At 50.5% G+C, this 21,225-nt stretch overlaps 8 protein-coding genes across 8 annotated transcripts; 5 read left to right on the top strand and 3 right to left on the bottom strand.

The window, feature by feature from the left end:
• Window positions 1-524: 524 nt before the first annotated feature.
• Window positions 525-2,117, bottom strand: LTR84_006089 (uncharacterized protein; the record flags this gene model as incomplete). The annotated part of the gene is made up of 2 exons (XM_064849652.1): window positions 525-1,876; window positions 1,937-2,117. 2 exons carry the CDS (start codon window positions 2,115-2,117, stop codon window positions 525-527), a joined length of 1,533 nt encoding a protein of 510 aa, XP_064703407.1.
• A 476-nt stretch (window positions 2,118-2,593) lies between these two features.
• ERB1 (Ribosome biogenesis protein erb1) lies at window positions 2,594-4,933 on the top strand (the record flags this gene model as incomplete). The annotated part of the gene is made up of 1 exon (XM_064849651.1): window positions 2,594-4,933. One exon carries the CDS (start codon window positions 2,594-2,596, stop codon window positions 4,931-4,933), a length of 2,340 nt encoding a protein of 779 aa, XP_064703406.1.
• A 316-nt stretch (window positions 4,934-5,249) lies between these two features.
• On the top strand, window positions 5,250-6,958 carry LTR84_006087 (uncharacterized protein; the record flags this gene model as incomplete). Its single annotated transcript, XM_064849650.1, has 2 exons — window positions 5,250-5,257; window positions 5,317-6,958. 2 exons carry the CDS (start codon window positions 5,250-5,252, stop codon window positions 6,956-6,958), a joined length of 1,650 nt encoding a protein of 549 aa, XP_064703405.1.
• A 1,361-nt stretch (window positions 6,959-8,319) lies between these two features.
• Window positions 8,320-9,885, bottom strand: LTR84_006086 (uncharacterized protein; the record flags this gene model as incomplete). The annotated part of the gene is made up of 1 exon (XM_064849649.1): window positions 8,320-9,885. One exon carries the CDS (start codon window positions 9,883-9,885, stop codon window positions 8,320-8,322), a length of 1,566 nt encoding a protein of 521 aa, XP_064703404.1.
• A 1,123-nt stretch (window positions 9,886-11,008) lies between these two features.
• On the top strand, window positions 11,009-12,712 carry LTR84_006085 (uncharacterized protein; the record flags this gene model as incomplete). Its single annotated transcript, XM_064849648.1, is given in 5 exon segments — window positions 11,009-11,264; window positions 11,278-11,290; window positions 11,347-11,389; window positions 11,461-11,643; window positions 11,696-12,712. The coding sequence occupies 5 exon segments, from the start codon at window positions 11,009-11,011 to the stop codon at window positions 12,710-12,712; spliced, it is 1,512 nt and encodes a 503-aa protein (XP_064703403.1).
• Window positions 12,713-13,241: 529 nt separating this feature from the next.
• On the top strand, window positions 13,242-14,681 carry LTR84_006084 (uncharacterized protein; the record flags this gene model as incomplete). The annotated part of the gene is made up of 1 exon (XM_064849647.1): window positions 13,242-14,681. One exon carries the CDS (start codon window positions 13,242-13,244, stop codon window positions 14,679-14,681), a length of 1,440 nt encoding a protein of 479 aa, XP_064703402.1.
• Window positions 14,682-15,089: 408 nt separating this feature from the next.
• Window positions 15,090-15,932, top strand: LTR84_006083 (uncharacterized protein; the record flags this gene model as incomplete). The annotated part of the gene is made up of 1 exon (XM_064849646.1): window positions 15,090-15,932. The coding sequence occupies one exon, from the start codon at window positions 15,090-15,092 to the stop codon at window positions 15,930-15,932; it is 843 nt and encodes a 280-aa protein (XP_064703401.1).
• A 99-nt stretch (window positions 15,933-16,031) lies between these two features.
• On the bottom strand, window positions 16,032-17,075 carry LTR84_006082 (uncharacterized protein; the record flags this gene model as incomplete). Its single annotated transcript, XM_064849645.1, has 1 exon — window positions 16,032-17,075. The coding sequence occupies one exon, from the start codon at window positions 17,073-17,075 to the stop codon at window positions 16,032-16,034; it is 1,044 nt and encodes a 347-aa protein (XP_064703400.1).
• Window positions 17,076-21,225: the final 4,150 nt, after the last annotated feature.

Below are 21,225 nucleotides of genomic sequence, written 5' to 3'. Positions count from 1 at the left end.
GAAAAGTGACACATTGATACGGTAACTAGTATCACACAAGCAGAAAATGTTCCAAAGAGACCGACCAGCCTTAAGTCGGTCCTCGGAGAAAAGATGAATTCCAAATACCCTTTTTAGGCATGAATACACATTATTGAATGACATCAAAATAAAAAACATTCTCTTTCCAGTGGCGGTCGTGGGGATTAAACAGATTTAATGGTATAGGTGGTGTTGATGCTGGAAGGTTTCAAAAAAAAAAATAGTAGGCACTGTATGTTGACATCGTTCAGTGAGCCTGGTGAGAAGAACAGTGTATCAATAGTCTTCTTGGGCTATCGAAGTACGAGAGAAGAGTAGGAAGTTCAAGGGCTGGTGGGTTCCATGACACATAGGGTATCCATATCGATGTTGAACAGTAAAATCATATGGGCACATCGCTACATAGCTGCATAGCTGCATAACCACCACGATCATAAACCTTCTCCTCCTCCTTCTTCTTCTTCCTCCTCTTGATCTACTAGCAACACCCTCACACCCCATCATTAAAGCTCCACCCTCGGCACAGGCGTATCAAGACTCATGACGACGCGCCGCCCGTTCTCGACGATGCGGAGGCACAGGAAATCCTCGGCGCCCTGTTCCTGCATCGCCCGGTGGTGGCACTTCTCCAGCTCCGCCAAGTCCATGCCCGCGGTGTAACCCTTCTGCAGGTCCGTGGAGAAGCGCTTGGGGAACTCGCCTGTCCACTCGTCCTGCTCGTGCCACTGCTTCTGCCGTCTTTCGAACGTCGTCAGCACCGCCAGCAGCGTTACTGGTGAGCTGAGGCAGTTGGGCGAGATGCGCCGGTTCGGGTCGGCGTCGGGCGGTTGGGGGATGGGCGCGTCGCCGAAGACGTGCGCCCGGATCAGGTTGTGGCCGAATGTGCGCCAGGAGAGCTCTTCGAGGACGGTCATCGAGGTGTCATTGTCGCTGATTTTACGGCTAGGGCCGGAGCACGAGGCGGCGGGGTCGGAGCCGAAGCCCCTTTTGAGCTCTTGCGCTGTGGCTTTTCGCACTCGGTGCCAGTGGTCTGCTATGACGTTGATCAAGACGCTGCTTAGCATGACGTTCTGGGAGCCCGATTGGAACTTCTGTGGGCACACCCCGCAGTATAGACTGGCTTTGGTGGTGCGGTGCGCGCCTAGTAGCGTGTCTACCGTACCACTGGAGACTGGGAATGCGGAGAGGGTGGAGAGTGTAGAGAGTGTGAGGTACGAGTTCGGTAGGCAGGGGCATTCTGGGACAGAAGGTAGATTCAAGAGTGTGGAAGGGTCGGCATCTGGATCATATGGAACAGATGGGTATTCAGGATTGGTGGGGTCGAAAGAGATATGGTGCTCCTGTCTCTGGCGGTCTTGCATGGGCATTGGTAGTGCAGACATCTCTGAGAAATCCGGCCATAGGGAGACATCGGTAGGGTACGATATATTTGTGCTCGGAATGCCGTCTGGAGGAGTTCGCGGTTGATCGTCGGAGGGGGTTCGAGAGCTGCCAGTGGCACTGGTCTGCGATGAAGAGGTATCGGGAAACGAGTTGGGTGTGGTCTTATGCTTCTGATTGCTGGCCCGTTTTATAGTCTGTGCCAGAGGGCCAGGGCAGATGTTCTCGAAGTCCGATCTTTCGGAGAATCTGGCAGTCAATTCTGGATCGATGGCAGGATCGGGTTGCAACTGAACCAAGGGAGAAGGAGACTTTGCTCGGCTCTGGTCTACTATTGCAGTATCATCGTGGTCTGTCTTCTGTCTCTTCCGTGGACGGCCCATCTGTTTCTGAATGGAGTAATGGCAAGTAAGGTGTTGTTTGGTGCACCGACCGCAGCCAGCGGGCTCACCGGAGCATTTCAATTTGCGCTTTCCTGCAAGGAATCGAGGTCAAAAGAAGAAGATTCGGAATGAGAATATTAGGATGGGCATACTACACTCATCACACGCAGCATGCCTTTTTGTTGTTGGATCTGGGTCAAAGGCAGCATCGTACGCGGGGATTTCATTGCCCTGCAACTCGGAGGTCAAGTCATTGGTAGCGAATTGCTTTGCCATGGGATAACTGCCGTAGATTTCGATAAGTTCCGAGGCTCGCTCAGACATGGATGTCATGGTTTAAGCAGAATATATATAATGCAGTGTGTTCAGGGAGCGAGAGCGTGAAAATGAGGGCCACCAAGCAATGGCAGTACATGTATCTGAATAACCCACGATTTGCTAGTTACCTAGTGCACGCTTGTGTTAGAACGAGCAGTGGCACGTTGACATGACAGGCCTCTCTTGATGCAAGCCAAGGGCTGGAGGCCTTAGATCGAGAAAAAGAGCAAGTTTGAGAACCGCTGATGGACTGCTTGAACGGAGATAGGACGGCCGAAGGACGTAGAGTCACTCGAGGCCAGCACGTGATTCTGCCCTGGAGGGGAAGCGCTGACATAATGTGAAGGCTGTTCATTATTGGCGGAATCACTGGCGCAGCCGGACTATCCAAAATAATTCTCCGACTCTGACCCTCAATAAAATTCCCAGAAAATTTCCCCAATTCCATTCTACCATTGAACGCACCCAACCACCCAGGCAAAATACAGACCATGGCAGGCGCAAAGAAGCGTAAGGCTGTCACTAAAGATGTCGAGGAGGACGCCGCGGTCGTCTCGGGCGATGAGTTCGACTTTGGTAACCTGGATGGTACTCTTTCTGACAGCGACTTGGGGAGCGGTGGCAGCGAAAGCGACATTGATAGCGAGGCTGAAGAAGATGCTGATTCCATTGCAAGCAACGAAAGCCAACCCGATGACGATGATATCCTTAAGCCTCGTCAAGACAGAATCAACGGTCGAGTGAACATTGCTGTCGATAACAAACCGGTGTCCAACTTGGTAGAAGAATCTGACGATGACGAGCCGAACTACAAAATTGTGAAGGACGCAAATGGGAATGAGAGATACGTTTACGATGAGATTGATCCGGGAGATGACTCGGATTATTCAGTAGCAGGTGATGAAGCAAATACCATAGGGGACATACCACTTTCTTTCTACGACTCCTACCCCCATATCGGATACAATATCAATGGGAAGAAAATCATGAGGCCAGCAAAAGGACAAGCTCTTGATGCTCTGTTGGACAGTATCGATGTACCCAAGGGCTGGACCGGTCTGACCGACCCTTCTACCGGCAAACCTCTCGAGCTTTCACAGGAAGAGCTACAACTGCTGCGAAAGATTCAGATGAATGAAATGCCTGTTGATGGGTATGATCCTTACGAGCCGACTGTTGAGTGGTTCACAAGCAAGTTGGAAACAATGCCACTAAGTGCAGCCCCTGAGCCCAAGAGACGATTTGTTCCATCAAAACATGAGGCCAAGCGTGTCATGAAAATCGTCCGGGCAATAAGAGAAGGACGAATTTTACCCTTCAAACCACCCCAAGACGAGGAGGAAGTGGAGGAAGATGATCAGAACTACGATATCTGGGCTGATGAACAGCCTCGACCGGATCATGCCATGCATATGCCAGCTCCTAAACTTCCACCTCCTGGGTTTGATGAGAGCTATCATCCACCACCAGAGTACCTCCCTGACAAGAAGGAAAAAGAGGCATGGGAGAATGCTGATGAGGAGGATAGAGAGAAAGATTTCTTGCCTGCTGATCACGCAGCACTGAGAAAGGTGCCTGGGTATGACAGGTTTGTCAAGGAAAAATTTGACCGTTGTCTCGATCTTTACCTTGCCCCCCGAGTCCGACGCACCAAACTCAACATCGATCCAGAATCTTTGCTACCAAAACTTCCAAATCCTGATGAATTGCGCCCCTTTCCCACTCACGAAGCCGGACGCTTCCATGGTCACAAGGGTCGAGTGCGTTCACTCGCCATTGATCCTTCTGGGCAGTATCTGGCAACTGGAGGAGATGACGGTACAGTGCGAGTGTGGACCATGGAACCACAGCGCGAGATTTGGTCTGTGGAGCTTGGCTCTGATAGCGTCGTCAACGCGGTGCGATGGCGACCTGGTAAAGACACTCCGATCCTGGCCTTTTGTGCTGGTGACGATGTATACCTGAGTATTCCCAAACTTGGTGTTGAAAGCAGCCCCGAGGCCAATGCTGCACAGGATGTTCTGGATGCTGGTTGGGGTTATGCTGCATCTGAGATTGCCGCCCCAACATCCACTAGCATCAAATGGAGCAGGCCATCAATTGCACAACGTGATAAAGGTGTTGCAATCATCATACATCTCGGACATACTCCAAAGACGCTATCCTTCCACTCGGGTGGGAACCACTTCGTCACAATATGCTCTGCAACAACTGTGCCTGCCTCGCAAGCTATTGCAATCCACACGATATCCAAGCATCAAACACAACTCCCATTTCGGAAAAGAATTCGTGGTGGTGGTGCTCCTCAGGTTGCTCACTTCCATCCAAGCAGGCCGTTACTGTTTGTTGCCAATCAGCGAATCATTCGTGCATACGATTTGTCAAAACAATCCTTGTTGAAGATCATTCAGCCCGGTGCTCGATGGATCAGCAGCTTTGATGTGCATCCCACTAGTGCGTCAACTGCAGGTTCAGACAATCTCATTGTTGGTTCATATGATCGCAGACTTTTGTGGATGGATCTTGATCTATCTCCTCGCCCTTATAAGACACTTCGCTTCCACGATAAGGCGATCAGGTCGGTGCGATTCCACCCAGCCACCAACAGATATCCTCTGTTCGCAGACGGTAGTGATGATGGTAGCATCCAGATTTTCCATGGGCAAGTAACCAGCGATATGATGAGCAGCGCACAGATTGTACCACTCAAAGTTCTGCGAGGTCACAAAGTAACTGAAGGCTTAGGAGTGCTGGAGCTTGATTGGCATCCTCAACATCCATGGCTGGTCAGTGCAGGCGGTGATGGAATTTGTAGATTATGGGTGCCTTAGGCACAGTAGCTGTGACCAAACAATCTACACATTAAAACTTGCTTTGCATTTTTCAGTAGCAATGTCCGACTACGAAATAATTTAAAGGAAGAGTACATATCATAACGTATGTGCTTTAAGAATTACATATTGAAAACGCTCCGGGAAACATTTCCGACGCGAATTTGCGCCCCAGGTAAAGTCACGTGTTAGCGCGTACCTCTGGCACTAAATCACGACACGCTCGTGACGCGTTGCTCTGTCGAACTGCACTACATTCTACCACTCATGTACTTCACATCGAGCTTTTGAATTGCGCAAGTCTAATTCTGTTGATATGCCTGCGTAAGAGATACACTGCTCCAGCCCGCATTCATTGGGAACATTTACTGATCATGATCCAGGCCGGGAGATCAACACAAGCCGAATGGCACCGCCACCTCCAATCCTTTCGAGGAGACAAAAATGAGGATTACCGAATATACCGCGCAAGAAATTGCCACCCTACAGAGCCGTCTCGACAAGCAACTAGGTCCTGAATATATCTCTGCTCGGGCAGGGCCTGGAGGCTCGAAGGTACACTACTTAGCTGCTGAAAAGGCCATCAGTTTAGCAAATGAAGTATTTGGCTTCAATGGCTGGAGCAGCTCGATTCAAAACATCCAGATTGATTTTGTGGACGAAAACTCTCAGACTGGGAAGATTACTCTCGGGCTATCAGTCATTGTTCGAATCACCTTGAAAGATGGCACCTATCACGAAGATATAGGGTATGGTCAGATTGAGAACTGCAAAGGAAAAGCAGCTGCATTTGAGAAGGCGAAGAAGGAGGGAACAACAGACGCGTTGAAGCGAACGTTGAGGAACTTCGGGAACGTTCTTGGGAATTGTATTTATGATAAGAGTTATCTCGCGAAAGTCACAAAGATCAAGGTTGGTGCCTCACGATGGGATCCAGACTCACTGCACCGACATGCAGATTTCGCGCCTAAGAAAGAGGAAGGTTTCAAGACAGAGCAGCCAGCCCAAATGATCAAAGAACACTCGACTGAATTTGATGACAGTTTCGATTTAGCAGACTTTGATGAAGCAGACTTTGGAAGTGTCGATTTTGGTCACCCAGATGAGGTCAGTCTCTCGTCTGACTCGAATGGTTCAAGGCCAGGGCCATCTCATGGACCATCAGAACGGATGCTTCCACCAGTAAGAGGAGATATGACAACACCTTCGAAGCCACCAGTTGTTGGGCGGGATCTTGCTCGCGTGCCAGCCTCGAGGCCGGTACAACCTGGAGGTACTGGATCAGTCATGGTTCGCCAACCTCTACCTGGGCAGCGGAACCCTACTGCTCAACCTCTCCCTGGCAAACAATCGCTGCCTTCTGAACCACGACCACATCCAGAGACTATCTCTCGATCTGCATCACCAAGTATTGCTCCTTCGAATCTTGCTGCTCCATTAGCTGGACAAGGTCAGTCGACTGCCTCTGCTAGCCGGTCTGCTGCTTTCTACTCAGCTCGAGCCGCGACCAATATCGACGCCAACAATAACATCATCCCAACGGCTGCAAATGCTGTTCCCAAATTCGATCCTCGCAGTGAAAGCCCTTCGATCCGAAAGACTTCCGGAGTTGATCACAACAAATCTGTACCGCTGAAGAGAGATTTGACGGCGGATACGACCCCGCATACAACACAGATAATCAATCCACAGTTCGACCCTCTTAGACGCGTTGGTGCCCTTGGGAATGGAGGACAGCCTCAAATAAGTCGAGGACCGAGCACATCGGCTTATCGACCACCTACCAGACGTGGCCCAGAATCAAATAGCGGATCTCCCATAACAGGAGTTGGTGCCGGAGGCGTCGATCGAGTACTACAATCGGTCAAACGACCGCCTCTCGGTGATGTGAGCAATGTACAGCACAGTGTGACGGCAGTCACCACGGACGGGGTTGATGCAAAGAGACAAAAGTTAGTGGAGTCCGAACATTTCAAGGACCAGGAAGAGGTGAACAACGCCAAACCCACTGATCAGCGAACATGAGGATTTAAAAAAATTCGGTGGGCGGAAGTAGACGCGGCAGCATTCGGTGTTTCTGGTTCGCGGGTTATAAACTTCTGTGGCATTTGTTTCTGAGCGGTGTCGCACATTCAAGTTCCAGACCTCACGCTAGACTTTGCGATTTTCGCTTCACGACTGTATGACTGACTACGATATCCAATAAGAATTCGACTGTTCTATCCCCATCCCCATACTGGGTTGGACCTATACCAGTGGTCTCTGTATCCGATCGAGCTCAGGTACATCACGTTGCCACAGAATTCCCCTCCTATTCAATGCCGCGAGCACCTAACCTGCTGAAAGATGCTATCTAAAAGACTGCACAGCCTACCCAGCAGCAGGTTGTGAGAAATATCCGCTGAAATTATAGTCGACCCTCAGTTCTCCACGCGGTCCTGGGACCACCCTGATCTTGCAATCCACGGCTCGTGCAGCACACTGACCGACATTCCCAGCATCCCCAGCATCTGCTATCCATCCTACAACATCACCTCGACAGGTCTCGGCATCATGCTCGCCAGCTACATGATTTCCTTGACGGCCTCCGTTATGCATTGGTCCCGGAGATCGAACACGTCAACGAGGTGCTCGAAGCGATGGTGGAGGTCCACGGGCCGTAGTTGCTTTACACACATGATACGGACAATTTCTCAGGAAGATGCTGGAATCTCGATGAGTTTTAGACTTTGAGTTGGGCGAGTCCGTCAGTTGGGATGAGGAAGGCTTGCATCCCCGCGGTCTCCAGGCCGGAGAAGGACGTGGTCATGAGCGGTGAGAGAACGATTTCCACGAGTGCGTTGGAGAGTGGTGTTCGTGGTGCGATGCAGGTTTTGTTAGAGTTGGGGCTTGTGGAGGAGGCAAAGGAGGTGATTGAGAAGTGGATGGCGAGGTGCATTCATGTCCTGGCCTGGAAGTATAGGAGGATTATTTCAACGCCCCATTCTTCGGGTGGTGCCATGGAAGCATATGCCCGTCCCACTGGGCCAGATGAAGACAGAATCATATCAAGAATATTCCATTTGCAGATAGTATGGCTATGCTCGCTATCTTCGTAATTGAGATAACTCTATGTCTCATAACCCCCAACCCGTGGCGGCTGAGAACTCCCAAAAGCAAGCATCAAGTCATCGCTTCGTCAGCATTTTCTCACCCATCCTCCGACTCCTACACATGAATCATGGTTGCAGACGATGGACGAAATCGGTAGAGACAGCTGGCATGTGTTCATCGCGATTCACTTGCAGGTATGTATTGTTGCCTGCTCAGCACTCCTCCAAGCCAGTCCATTTGTTCAAGTCCTGCTTTCGCCTCCAAAACCCGCGACCGCTGCCGTTCCGGAATCCTCATTTAGTGATCTCTTCCAATTTCCTCTTGAGGGCGTTGACTGTCGGATCTGTCGCGCTTTCAGCCACGGGCTGAGTTGCCCCGTCGCCTGGAAGGCCGAAAAGTCGCTCCACGCTTTTCAGAAGATCATCCACCCACCACGCCGCATCAACAGGGTCTCCGGCGTTTGAGAGTCTGTAGACACCTTCTGATAGGATCGCTCTCAGATGAAAGTACGAGATCACCCCGTTATGGGCCTCTAACAGAGACTTGAGCTTCGTAATCCGGGCTGGCGTCATATGTCTCACCTGCGGCCACAGAGTCTTGACCTCATCAACCACCATGGAACTGTGACTGGCGTTGAATTCGACGACCGATTTCTCGACGAATGCAAGTAGTCCTCTGTTCGTTGGTGGAGGGCGATATTTGAGATCCGCTTCCATCTTATCCACTAGATATTCAATTGCCTTTCGGAACGCCTTCTTGTAAGGGCGCTGAAGTGCTGCAATGTCGTCAAGTATGCCGGCACTTAATGCTCGATTGTCGTCAATTTTTCCAGTACTTGAGGCTCGGGTATCTTCAGCTGTTCCAGCATTTACTGCTTGATCTTTGTCAATTTTTCCAGCGCTTGAGGCTCGGGTATCGTCAGTTGTTCCACCACTGAATGCTTGATCTTTGTCAATTTTTCCAGCGCTTGAGGCTCGGGTATCGTCAATTGTTCCACTACTGAATGCTTGATCTTTGTCAATTTTTCCAGCACTTGAGGCTCGGGTATCGTCAGTTGTACCAGCACTTAATGCTTGATTGTCGTCCATTTTTTCAGCACTTGAGGCTCGGGTGTCGTCAGATATCTTGGGTTCTTCGACTTCGTCGCTCGAAACTGCCTGTTCGCTCCCCGCAAGAATCCTATCGCTGGTTATGTTCGATACCCATTCATATCGCCGGCCTGTAAGCGTGGCATTTGCGCCCGGACGACGTTCCCTTCTGAACTCGTGGCGAAAAAAGATTTCGCTTCTTGCGATAGTGTATGGTGTGCAAAGACCATTGCGAGGAAATAGGAGGACATAGAAAGCCGGGTCCACCTCTCTATGCATCATCTCAACCACGACAAAGGCAACCTTGTTCTTTCCAGAGAGAATATCTTTGCGGTCAGGCCGCTCTGTTCCCACCTTACTTGGTGAATGCATGCTGAACCAAGATGGGGATTTGGAGTATCGAAACACACCAATGCCATGTTTAGCGTAACCGACAATTAAGTAGCGTGAGGTGTTCTCGGGCAGAGGTTGCGTGCTGTCGGCTTCTTCGTCTGTCAAATCAAATGACTGTCGGAATGCAGAATCCGCAGTATCTCCATTGTTCACAGTGGTAGAGATATCGATAGCAGTTGTCCACTGCAGAGGTTTCTTGCTAGGTATCGATTTGGCATTGATTTGTTGATACATGTGCTCGCCCTTGCAGACGTCCTTAAGAGCCCACCCAGCAAGGTTGAAAGCTAAGTCTCGGATCTGCATCTCTCCGGTTGATGTCTCCGTGGAAGATTGGTGCTTGGAAGTTGGGTTTGTGGGACCCTCTCGATTTGATGACATGATGAGTAGATAGTTGATTGTACTTTGCTATGTTCAAGGAGAACGGCGGAGTTCAAGGAGAATTGAGCTAGCTATAAGGGTGAACTCTCTGGTATTGAAATGGCTCAGATTGAGGATATGCAACAAGACGAGAAAGGTTTTCCGAAGGCAAAAGAAATCAACAGATTCTGGGGTGACCGGTAATGATAGAGGTGAAGTGACGAAAAGAAGTAAGGCGATGCTCACGTTTTCGGAATCAACTTGTGACTTCAACTCGGTTCAGTATTCAATCTCACTTGTTTCTTCCTACATCTCTTGTCAGTATAATGGCATCGATTCCCCACTGTAATTGCTCCTCAAACTCTTGCCTACCTATTTCCTGTGCCAGTCGCCCAAGTCGACTAGCCATTCGAATACCTCAATCGACCTTCCACCGTCGTAGCTTGCTGCTCAACTGGTAAGATGTATGAGTAGGAATGCGACGAAGGCGAAAGATAGACTGGAGGAACTCTTTCGGGGCGAAAGGGTGAATAGCATTGCCATTGAATTGTTCAAAAGCGTTTTTTCCATCCGTCCTATCACCATGTGATCGACTTCCTCGGCAGTCAACTTGGAAAGACAATGTAGCAACAGCCATGTCACTTTACCAACTGAGAGGAGCGTTGATGCAGCGAGAACGTTAACTATTGTCATAAGCTCGACTTGTCTGAATGGCGGGCGAGCATGACCTGAGGGCTCGCGTAACGCCGCAGCAACAACATGGTTAAAAAGACTGCTGGAAGTTTCACGATATGAAAATAGGACACCAGGAACCCCCACTATGCAACATAATGAAACGATGAAATTATCAAGCCTTGTAAAATGTTGATGAGTCCACCTCAAAAGCAAGTGCCCGGATTTGGCCATCCGATTGGTAGGCGAACAACGTCATAGCAGGCGCGACATCAGAACCGGGGACACAAGAAAAATAACACTTGTTACTCGTAATCTTCAAATTTCGATATCGCATTTCAAGAGACAGCCCCAGTTGGAAACCTCAGGTCACTGGTCCACCTGTTACTAGCCTGGGTCGCCAATGTCACTTAATTGCGCACTTCCACTTCTGTGGACTTCTCTTCATTTATGAGAGGTTCAAATCCGTGCAATGGCACTACCGCTTGCGCAAGCCATAGACGACTCTAATGTGCACAAGAAACACTCAACAGACCGGGGAAATGGGCTGTTCGCAACCCACGATCTCCATGTCAAGTCACAGGTAGTATTTGTGGCAAGGCCACTACTGATGGTTCTTGATACTGCACAACTGAGATCCCACTGCGATTATTGCTTCAAGTCTCCCGAAGACAATTCTGCCGCGCCGGAAACAGTCGAGACTGGCACCCTGAAGAGATGTACTGGCTGTAACATACTCAGATTCTGCAATCGTGTATGTATGATCTTTTCTATCAGAGATCATCTCAATTAATGCTGACAGGGAGATAGCAATGCCAACGGCACGCTTGGTCTCAGTACCACAAGTTCGAGTGTAAGGTATATGCAGCCCAGCCTCGTCCATTGCCGACCCTCAATCGAGGAGTATTACGACTATTGAAACAGCATGAAGCTGGGCTTCTTCCAAGCGGAGAATGGGATGATCTTCACACACTTGAAGACCACTACGAGAAAATCTTGCAAGCAGGTGGGAAGAAGTGGCAAGATCTTGTACTCATGTCAAAAAAGATCCAGAAGGACTCTGGAGGCAAGCGGGGTCTGGAAATAATCTTGCGGCTTGTGTGTCTGGTGAGATTTCAATGCTGCATCTCGGAGGCACTATTCTTACCGCGTTCTCCAGATCGTTGTCAACTCATTCACACTGACCAGTCCAACTTTTGACCCGATAGGTCTTATCTTCCATCCAAAGTCAGCACTGTTCAACCACGCTTGCAATCCTAACGCGTTCGTTCGCTTCGACATATCTCCCAAAGCCGATTCCGGGGATTTTCCACCTTACGGAAGCATTTCCGTGCACACCCTTAGGCCAGTGTCGAAGGACGAAGAACTTACCATATCGTACATCGACACGACAAGTCCCCGGTTCACACGCCAACAAGAACTAAAAGACCGATATTTCTTCGATTGCTCCTGCGATTTGTGTTCTCAAGGCTCTACCCCTATTCTGGACGGGTACGGGCTCGGCGACAACGCGGCTGGTCAACAAGACCCAGGACGGCAGCAACATTTGCTGAAGATCCAAGCTTCGGCGGAACAATATCTCGAGTGGGTCAAAGGAACGCCAGGAATGGAACATGAGCATGTCGCTGGTATCAAGGACGCCATGCGCGAGTTGGCAGACACCCATACCTGGGGGCTCCATCGATATCCGTGGCCACAACTACGGAAGCTATTCTTCCTCGGCCTCCTGGGATTGGGTGATTTTGAAGCTGCATTTCTGCAGTGCGCAATACTCCTCACGAGAGTGTACCCAATTACCGTTGCCGAGAAGCATCATCCACTCCGTCTGGTGGAAACGTGGACACTGTTCACAATGTGCCGCGCCCTTTTGGCGACCCGCACGAGCAACGGGAAGGGAAAAGACGTTGAACCACTGGCAACGCTGAGCTGTGCTGCACTGCACGAGTTACAGGGTCTTCTTGACATTGGTGGTCGAGTTGATGGCCAGTTTGAACGCCTTGTGGACGAAGCATTACGTTCCGTGCAAAGCCAGCCATATGTTTGGGGGATCTATGAACAGAGAGTTCAAAGCTCAATTTCTGCTTGGGCATGGTTGAAGCAAACGGTCGATGATTATCTCATGGAAGAAGAGGGACTGCAGGTTAGAGAACTTAACAACACTAACCCAGTCAAATAAATGGTTCTTCACCTTGCTATTTCGCAGGGGATTATATCACTAGTTCCCTCTTACGTGAAGTACTCAGTACCTCGTACGGGGGATTTATGAATAACGGTGTTAGCTCGGAGGAGCCTTCTCACCTCCGAGTACAATACCTCGTACTTGGGTACCTAGGTACGAGTAGGTACTCATTTGATCCGGAGTAAGTGTCCGACGCAAGCTTGGTCAGGAGTCAGACTAACCTTCCATGCCCCCAAAAAGGGAACGGTTGGGGCTATGCTGGACAAACCAGGGGCTTGAGGATCCTTAGCTGCCGAGGCAATGGCCCCCGGAGTGGGAAGTCTGCGGAGCTTAAGCTAGCTCACCCATTATTGAGGGCAAGGTTCCTCTGGAAGCTGGTGCCTGAAACATAATGTGACATCCCTCTCTCATTGATCAGCCTTGTGGACTGACGTCGTAAGCTCTACCTCACGAAGTTGATGCTATTCATTCCCCCTCCTCATCTAACCTCGTGTTCACATATACATCTCTCAAGCTCAATTCGACAATGGCATCATCAAAGCAACACGGCAACAGCTCTGGGAGAGCCCCAGGCGTCGCGGAGACATTCTTTGGTAATTCACACGGTCAGCGTGTCAACACTGACGCACTCATCCTCGAAACCATCGAGAACAAGCACCCAGGAATTCCCGTTACCATTGTCCCACAGTTCAATACAAACCTCAGAGGATACGCCGGGGCTGGTCTGGCTTCCATCCATGCGATTGAATCCACAGCCAGTGCCAAAGTTGCCCCCAAGGACTTGAAGTGGACGGTATTCATCCCACCAGCCAGACGCCTCGATGGAGGTGCCGGTTTTGTAGCCGAGGAGACCTTTTTCGAGAGCTACATGTACAAATGGAATGGATTTGAGTTTCTTGTCTACTTCGTTGACGGACGTGATGGCTCCGGGCCCTACCCCACTGTTCAGAATCAATATGTTCTAGGCGACAAGGCAGCGGTGCTCACGCTAGTTGAGACGGTTGGCCGGTGGCAGTCCCAGCTTCACGACGAGATCTGGGTCTTCAATCAGGGTTTCTGGGACAAGGATCCCTTTTTGTACCAGAGCATTTTGAAGTCGGAGTGGAGGGATGTCATCCTAGACAAGAGCATGAAAGAAGATCTGGTCGATACGGTCGAGCGATTCTATGATTCTCAAGATCAGTATGAACGCCTCCGTGTGCCATGGAAGCGAGGCATCATCTTTCATGGCCCGCCAGGGAACGGAAAGACTATATCTATCAAGGCTACCATGCACACACTGTACAAGCGATCGCCTCCAATCCCGACACTGTACGTGAAGACACTGGTCAGCTTCATGCCACCAGAGTACAGCATTGAGAGCGTGTTTCGCAAAGCCCGACAGGAAGCACCCTGTTATTTAGTGTTCGAAGATCTCGACAGTCTCGTCACCGACGAGGTCCGCAGTTTTTTCCTCAATGCGATCGACGGACTGGCCGAGAACAACGGCATTCTCATGGTCGGCAGCACGAATCACTTGGAGCGTTTGGACCCAGGAATCTCGAAGCGCCCCTCGAGGTTTGACAGGAAGTACCTTTTCTCGAATCCGAATCTCGAGCAACGCGTCAAATACTGCCACTACTGGCAAACCAAATTGAAGGACAGCAAGGAGATCGAATTCCCTGATGAGATTTGCGATGCCGCCGCGAAGATCACAGATGGGTTCTCCTTCGCTTACATCCAGGAAGCGTTTGTCACAGCACTCCTTGATATCGCTAGGTCGTCTGACCAAGACCGAGCATCAGCTGTGGATGCCGTCGAGGAAATGCGCCAGGAATGGGACCTGCTCGATATCGAGGACAGTACACCCGTCAAGAGTGTTGAGAAGGACCACAGGGACTTGGATGACTACATTCTCTGGAGGAAATTAAAGTATGAAGTCGAACAACTGCGGAAACAGATTGGCGATGGGAAGGAGGAAGAATGATCAAGCACATGCAGCAAACTCGCTTTCCTGCCGGCGTTCATGACATTTGTCTCTCATTCATTAGTTGTTTTCGTGTAGCATAATCTGCTTGGGACTCATCGTAAGCACTTGGGTGCTCAGCAAGAAATCAAGCGTTTTATCGAGAAAATTCGACCTGCCAAGTTCGTGTCCGATGCCCATATGTGACGCTGTGGCGAAAGTTGGAGTATGAATGAAACCCTCCTCACAGGTTTGAGCGAACATAACCCCGGATTATGACTCAATACATCTGTATGTTGAACAACCATGATATATGAAATCTGAGGTGGAAGGCTTCTTCACTCCCCTCCCCAGCACACCAACAGCATCTACTTTATTTCACTCTCCTTCCGCCAAAACAATACTCACCAAACATTATCCACCACCAACATGACTGAACTACAGATAACATCCACGCTTGCACTAAAATCCGGGCACCAGATCCCGATCCTGGGCTTCGGCACATGCGCGAGCGCGACATGTACTCAATCAGCGGTTGCAGCGATCAGGAACTCATACATCCACCTTGACACGGCACAGATATACCAAAACGAGGCTGAGACGGGCGCCGCCATCGCCGAGAGCCAGATGGAGCATTCGAAGCTCTTCGTGTGCTCCAAGCTATGGGAAGACATGTACACGCGCGAGGGGGCGCTGGCGGGCGTCGAGGGCAGTCTGAAGAAACTCGGCCTGCAGAGCATCGACCTGTATCTCCTGCACACGCCGCGGCCGGGGCGCCGGGCGCGCACGCAGGCGTGGCTCGGCCTGCAGGATGCGGTGGAGAAGGGGCTCGTCAGGAGTATCGGCGTGTCCAACTGGGCGCCCAAGCATATCGAGCAGTTGATCGCCGAGGACGGCGTATATATCCATCCCGCGGTCGATCAGGTGGAGCTGCATCCTTGGAACCAGCAGAGGGAGATCGTCGAGTACTGCCGTTCCAAGAATGTCGTCGTCGTGGCATATTCACCGCTTACGCAGGGTCAACGGTTGAATGACGAGACGATTGTGAAATTGGCTCGGAAGTATGGTAAGACGCCGGCGCAGATTGTCTTGCGCTGGGGCATACAGAAAGGCTTTGTGGTGATACCGAAGAGTGATAAGGAGGCAAGAATCATCGAGAACAAGCAGATTTTTGGTTGGGAAATCTCGAATGAAGACATTGCCACGATTAATTCGTTGGACGAAGGACAGAAAGCAAATCTGGGAGAGTGGGACCCTCATGCTTGGGATTGATTAACAATACATAAAATCCAATCTTGACATGAGAATGACCGTCATCACTGCCTCCCTCCGAGTCATATTCTACAAGCCCTGCTTCACTTGATAAAACGTCTATCGCCTTGAGGTGCTGCCAAAGCCCGTACTCTCGTGTCTTGCACTCGAGGAACTCGAACCAGAGTCCGAGGAGCGAGGCGTAGATGGTCCAGCATAGCTTGAGCCGCCTCCTCCACCGCCGCCGCCGCGGCCGAACCAGCCTCCTCCGGTATCTGGTATGGGGGGTTGTGCTTGAGTCCTTGTCTCGTTTCCTGCTCTGCCCGCCATGTAGCCGGCACCAGCCCCGGTGGCTGCACCTGTCCAGAAGCCGGGTCTCCATCCTTCCTGCTGAGTTCTTGTAGACGATGACGGTGTTGATCGCGGTGCCGAGGACCATGTGGCTTTCTTTGGACGGGCCGAATATGGTGGAGGGGCATCGGTAGGTGGATGATCGTCACCACCTCCCCATCCGCCACCGCCGCCGCCGCCGCCTCCTCCTCTCGGCCGTGGTGTTGTTCCTCGGCGGGACTCATCGCGCCAGGATCTGTAACAGCTGCGTATGATGATGAAAAGCACACCCGCAAATAAGGCCATGAAGAAATAATCGATCAAGGTCTCGGCTGCTTTGCTCAGACTATTCTTGCTGCCTCCGGATCCCGGACCAATTTGTGAACCATACTTAGCCTCACCGTTGTCTGTCAATAGTAGCCTGTACTCAACGCCACAGCTCCCAGATAGCACGTAAGGGTCGTCACTGCTGAGGTAGCCTTCACACGAGACGTCGGTGGCACCAAGTTTGAAATCCTCGGGAAGTGAGGCTTTGCAGCTCCATTGTATGTTGTTCTCGTCATAGTCGGCACCTTCATTCGTACAACGCATCGTGTCCACCGCATATAGTTTGCAGATATTGGCCGGCCCTACACATTGCAACTGAGGAACCGGCTTCACACGGCGGGACGCAGTCTGCTTTCCCGCTCGAACGGTGAGGGCCGAGACCTTGGAAAGAAGGACGGCATTTTTAGGGACCTTCTTGGGATTGGTGACTTTGGCACTCATAGCAAGATCGGTGAAGAGGCCAGTCAGACTGAGGAGGGTGAGTGCATAGAAGGAGAATTGCACCATGGTGGCGGTTGATTGGGGGGTGACAGCAGTGAGCTGTGTAGCTGTCGCGACCTATGTCATTGTGAAGAATAGAAATGATATACGGCTATGTCTGGACTTGCATAAATAGGCATCAACTTGCCATCACAAAAGACACAGTGGCCAGAAGACAATGATGAAGAAAAAGGTATGTTGCTGAATTCCTTGTTTTCAAGGTTGCCTATTCGTGTTCCTGAATCAGTAACTTCGAGTTTCAAGTCGAGGGGCGATAAACCCCGCACTTACTTATCAAGTTAATTCGTGCCGCTGCTAGTGCCTAAGCCCCTGTAAACCTTCCTAAGCTTAGGTCAATGCTGCCTGGGTACTCCCTAGCCCGAGGCGCCCTCTGCTTAAAGGTGTCCCGGTGGTACTTTGTAGCTAGTTAGTTAGCGCTTGGGGGCGGGACTACCTACAGTAACCCAGATATTAGGCTTCCATTCCAGACAATCTTCATTCAAGACAACAAGGACGATGTTGTGATCTTGAGTAGTTCCCTAACTAACGTTGATTCATTTCAGCGGCTCTCACGCGGCGAATTTCATACACCGTTCGGGTCCCACGAAACAATCAAGGTTAGTATTGCAAGCGGTTGGATCAACAGCAAGCAACGCAGTGGATCGTACAGCACAACACACCTGGAAGTTGAATCTGAATCACCACCAAGTGATAAAGCTTGGACAGCATGGTCCAAAACCCCAAACAGCTTGATTGACTTGTAAGAAGCGATGCGTCAAATGTGATGAAGCGCGACCGGCCTTCAAATGGTGCATCATAGCGGGTCAACTGTGTGGAGGCTATCAACTGGGGTTGATTTCTTCGACTCCTGCTCAAGTTCCGCTCTCGACAGTCCTCTGCAACACTACCATCAGGTTTCAGTGCTGCACAGCAAGAATGGCAAGCTTACGCCCTCTACAGTGGCAAGGTCTTATCTGCCGTTGGCGGAGCATTCGACATAGACTTGAGGCGTGATCTCTTGCTCCAAATCGCCAAGGGAAGGTATGCGACATGCCTCGGACGACCAGAAGTCTATTGGATTTATTTTGGAGGGTGCCTTTTTGGCCTCACTCTATCTTGCTGGGCTGAGACGTCGGCAGCCGGATATCAAGCGCAGATAATTAACGCTCATGCACCAGACTACTGCCAAAGAGGGCCTGTGGTGCACGAATGAGGCTATTTGTGTCGTCACACGAGTCTGGACATTGAAGAAGGCCGTTCTGCGATTCCCTCTCAAAATAACTTGAGTTATGATCCGACCGTTAGCCCTCCTTTGTTTTACGAGGTTTCATGCGAGGTCAAGTATCGCAAACCAGAATACCTCTTCGTGGATGTGACATACTTCCTACATGATAAACGCGCTCCCACGCTCTGGCGAACTTTCAATGAGACTTTGCTCATTGAAGGTTGATAACCTTCATGACTGGACCATCCCAATATGATTTGCTATCTGCACGAGGTACAGATGTTTCACTGATGAATTTCGCTCATGCCCTGACTGGAGCCTTTGCTATCAAGCAATGCTAGCGAGTGTTCAAGAACTGTGGACAGGGCATTTGTGCATTACTCATTACCACACTAGTCAAAATTGCGCGGCCAATTGGTGACTACGCTGAGCTCAGGTCATTCTCGTAGACGAGTGTCCCACATACCAGCATTTGATCAGGAAACCGAGCTTGGCGGGATGTCCTGATATGTCTGAGCTCATCCTTGGTACGCATGCCAGAAGATGGGTGATTACTACTTCTGCAAGCACTCGTCCGCCCTTTCTATCGTACTAACTTTGTTGGTCCTCCTGCGAGCGACTGCTAGGGCGACTACACCCGTTACCGGTGTGGCGCCTCGCCAGCAGTGGCTGCGCGCTGGATCACCGCTGCATATGGGGCACAAGGCTATGCTGAATATCAAATGAGCATCTCGCACTGTTATCTCGATAAAGGGGGGCATTATGTGGCCGTCACGTACCATCCAAAATGGCATCAATCAAATCCGGCGCCCATGTTATCTGGTTGACAAGATTGTACCACGAGATAGGCTGGGATCACAAAGCACTCGAAAGGAAAGGAGCAATATGTGTTCATATGGAAAGCCTCGATCATAAACGCCGTGGTAAGTCTTACAAAAAGGTCGGTTCCTATCCTAAAACTCCTTTCCCCCACCGCAAGTGATATGGCTATCTGCTCAACTTGGCTATTTGATCTGCTTGTCCACGGCTTAGTCTTGCTGTCGAAATTGTTTTTCGATGGTATTGGCCCTTCCAAAGCTATTGGCCTAAGGCCCATCATCCATGCACAACTTCATCTGGCGTACTGTCAGCCACTCGGTCTGTTCTTCCAGCGTTGGGAAAGTTTCCATCCAACAACGACTTCCAATAAGCTGTCAAGGTCATCAGCAACCAATTGAGGACGCTGACAGCTTCATATCATGAAACAGCTGTTTCACTCGACGTTCGATCTCCCCATGAATCCGACCCGGCCTCCAGCTTCTACCACAGCCCTTCCATTTTCAACATTAGAGTACACGAAGTTAACGGCGACACTAGACCGTGTCGCCAGCGTCTCCACACTGTTTATGGCTGTATCCATGCTCCGACCGGAGGACAAAATCAATCCGGCAGAGTCGGTAGAGCAACATCTGCCCGAGCTCTTGAACATATCCACCTCGGAGACAGTACCATTTTAGATTGATTGGACCACTATCGCCGTGGAGTCATTATTTTCTCAAATTAGCGGCCTCCCGGCTACAAGTGAGTCAAGAGATCTTCCGGAGAAGGCTAGATGCTAACGTCTGGCAGTTGGAACAGGTGCAATTCCCTTCGTCCCTGGGCTCATAGAACAGCTTGGTCTGCCTCCTCTGGATCAAGACTCATTCGGTGGATACTCTCCAGATGTCCCTGCATGTACATGGCAAGATAAGCGAGTAACTGCCAAAGCTTTCTGTCCAGCTGTTCCGTCTTTCGATCTCGGGGACAACCTGGGACAGCAACCGCGAGTCTACAATTAGTTCACATCTCCAGTGTATTCCAATCTAGCCTACGATACTGAAGCCGCGAATGGGAAGACATACTCCCAATATCTTGAAGATGCTATCTATCAGAAAGCCCAAATCCACGATACATCTGTTGACCTTCCGAGAAATCAGGGCGTTGGCTTCATCCCAGAGGAACCAGGCTGGTGGGCCACTTTTCTCGGATAAGAGGCAAGGTAAGTGTCAGCATGAATGCAGATAGAGTTTAAGCATTCATTGATTGGCCTGGCAGTTCTGGCGGGATGTATTCTACCAAGAATGACCTTCTATCGTTTGGAGTGTCGATCCTGTCATCCAAGTTAGTCAACCCGGAAAAGATAAGGGCTTGGTTAAAATCAAGAGCCTTGCCATCGCGTCTGGTCTTTCTGTTGGGCTCACGTGGAGATGGTACACGGGTCGAATCTCACCTCCGACGGAAATGATATTCAGTTTTATCTGATAACAGGAAATCAAGGGGACTTCAGCAATGTTCTCGTCCTCTCGTCCCTGACGGTGATCAAGTCGTTGCGCTGAACCTTGCCGGCGGACCGGACAGCAGCTTTCCAACTAGGCCTGGAGGTTATACTCTCGACTTCTGTCAAAGCCTTTATTCCTGCATTGGACTAGGCAATCAAACAAGAGGCTTCCCTGCAGTACTCAGGGACGTTCATTGCCGGTTCAGACTCTCGCATACAGCTGTCCGTTGACGACGGGGGTCTCTTGGTCTCAAACTTTTCGGCCAACGGAGTTGACGTTGCGGCCGGTATTACCGCTATTGTTGGTGCAGCGGCAGCATCAATGAGCCCATATCCGACAGGGCTTGTATCAGGACACGAGTCCTCATGGCGTGCGGTCTGTTCAACCTTGGTCTGATGAGGAACTTGCGGAGTTCGACTCTCGGTTGTTCTTCGCCCAAGTTGGTTGTCAAACGTGGTTTGCCATTGACGAGCAGACGTACGGGCACCCAACGGGCTCGAGAGGTTAGATCACTTCGCTATTCCAACAAGCGAAAATGGGCAGGCGGTTGCCGTCGATCCGAAAGCGTAGAAGGTCAAGTTGACACGGGAGAACTAGTCGATTTCCAAGGTCTGGGGGATGTGGGTTAAGTATTCATGTCAATTTATTCTGAGCC

The sequence above is a fragment of the Exophiala bonariae genome (assembly GCF_035927105.1).
Source record: "Exophiala bonariae strain CCFEE 5792 chromosome Unknown scaffold_23, whole genome shotgun sequence".
NCBI classification, from domain to species: Eukaryota; Fungi; Ascomycota; class Eurotiomycetes; order Chaetothyriales; family Herpotrichiellaceae; genus Exophiala; species Exophiala bonariae.
Note: the sequence above shows the minus strand (reverse complement) of the source record. Positions and strands in the feature narration are given on the sequence as shown.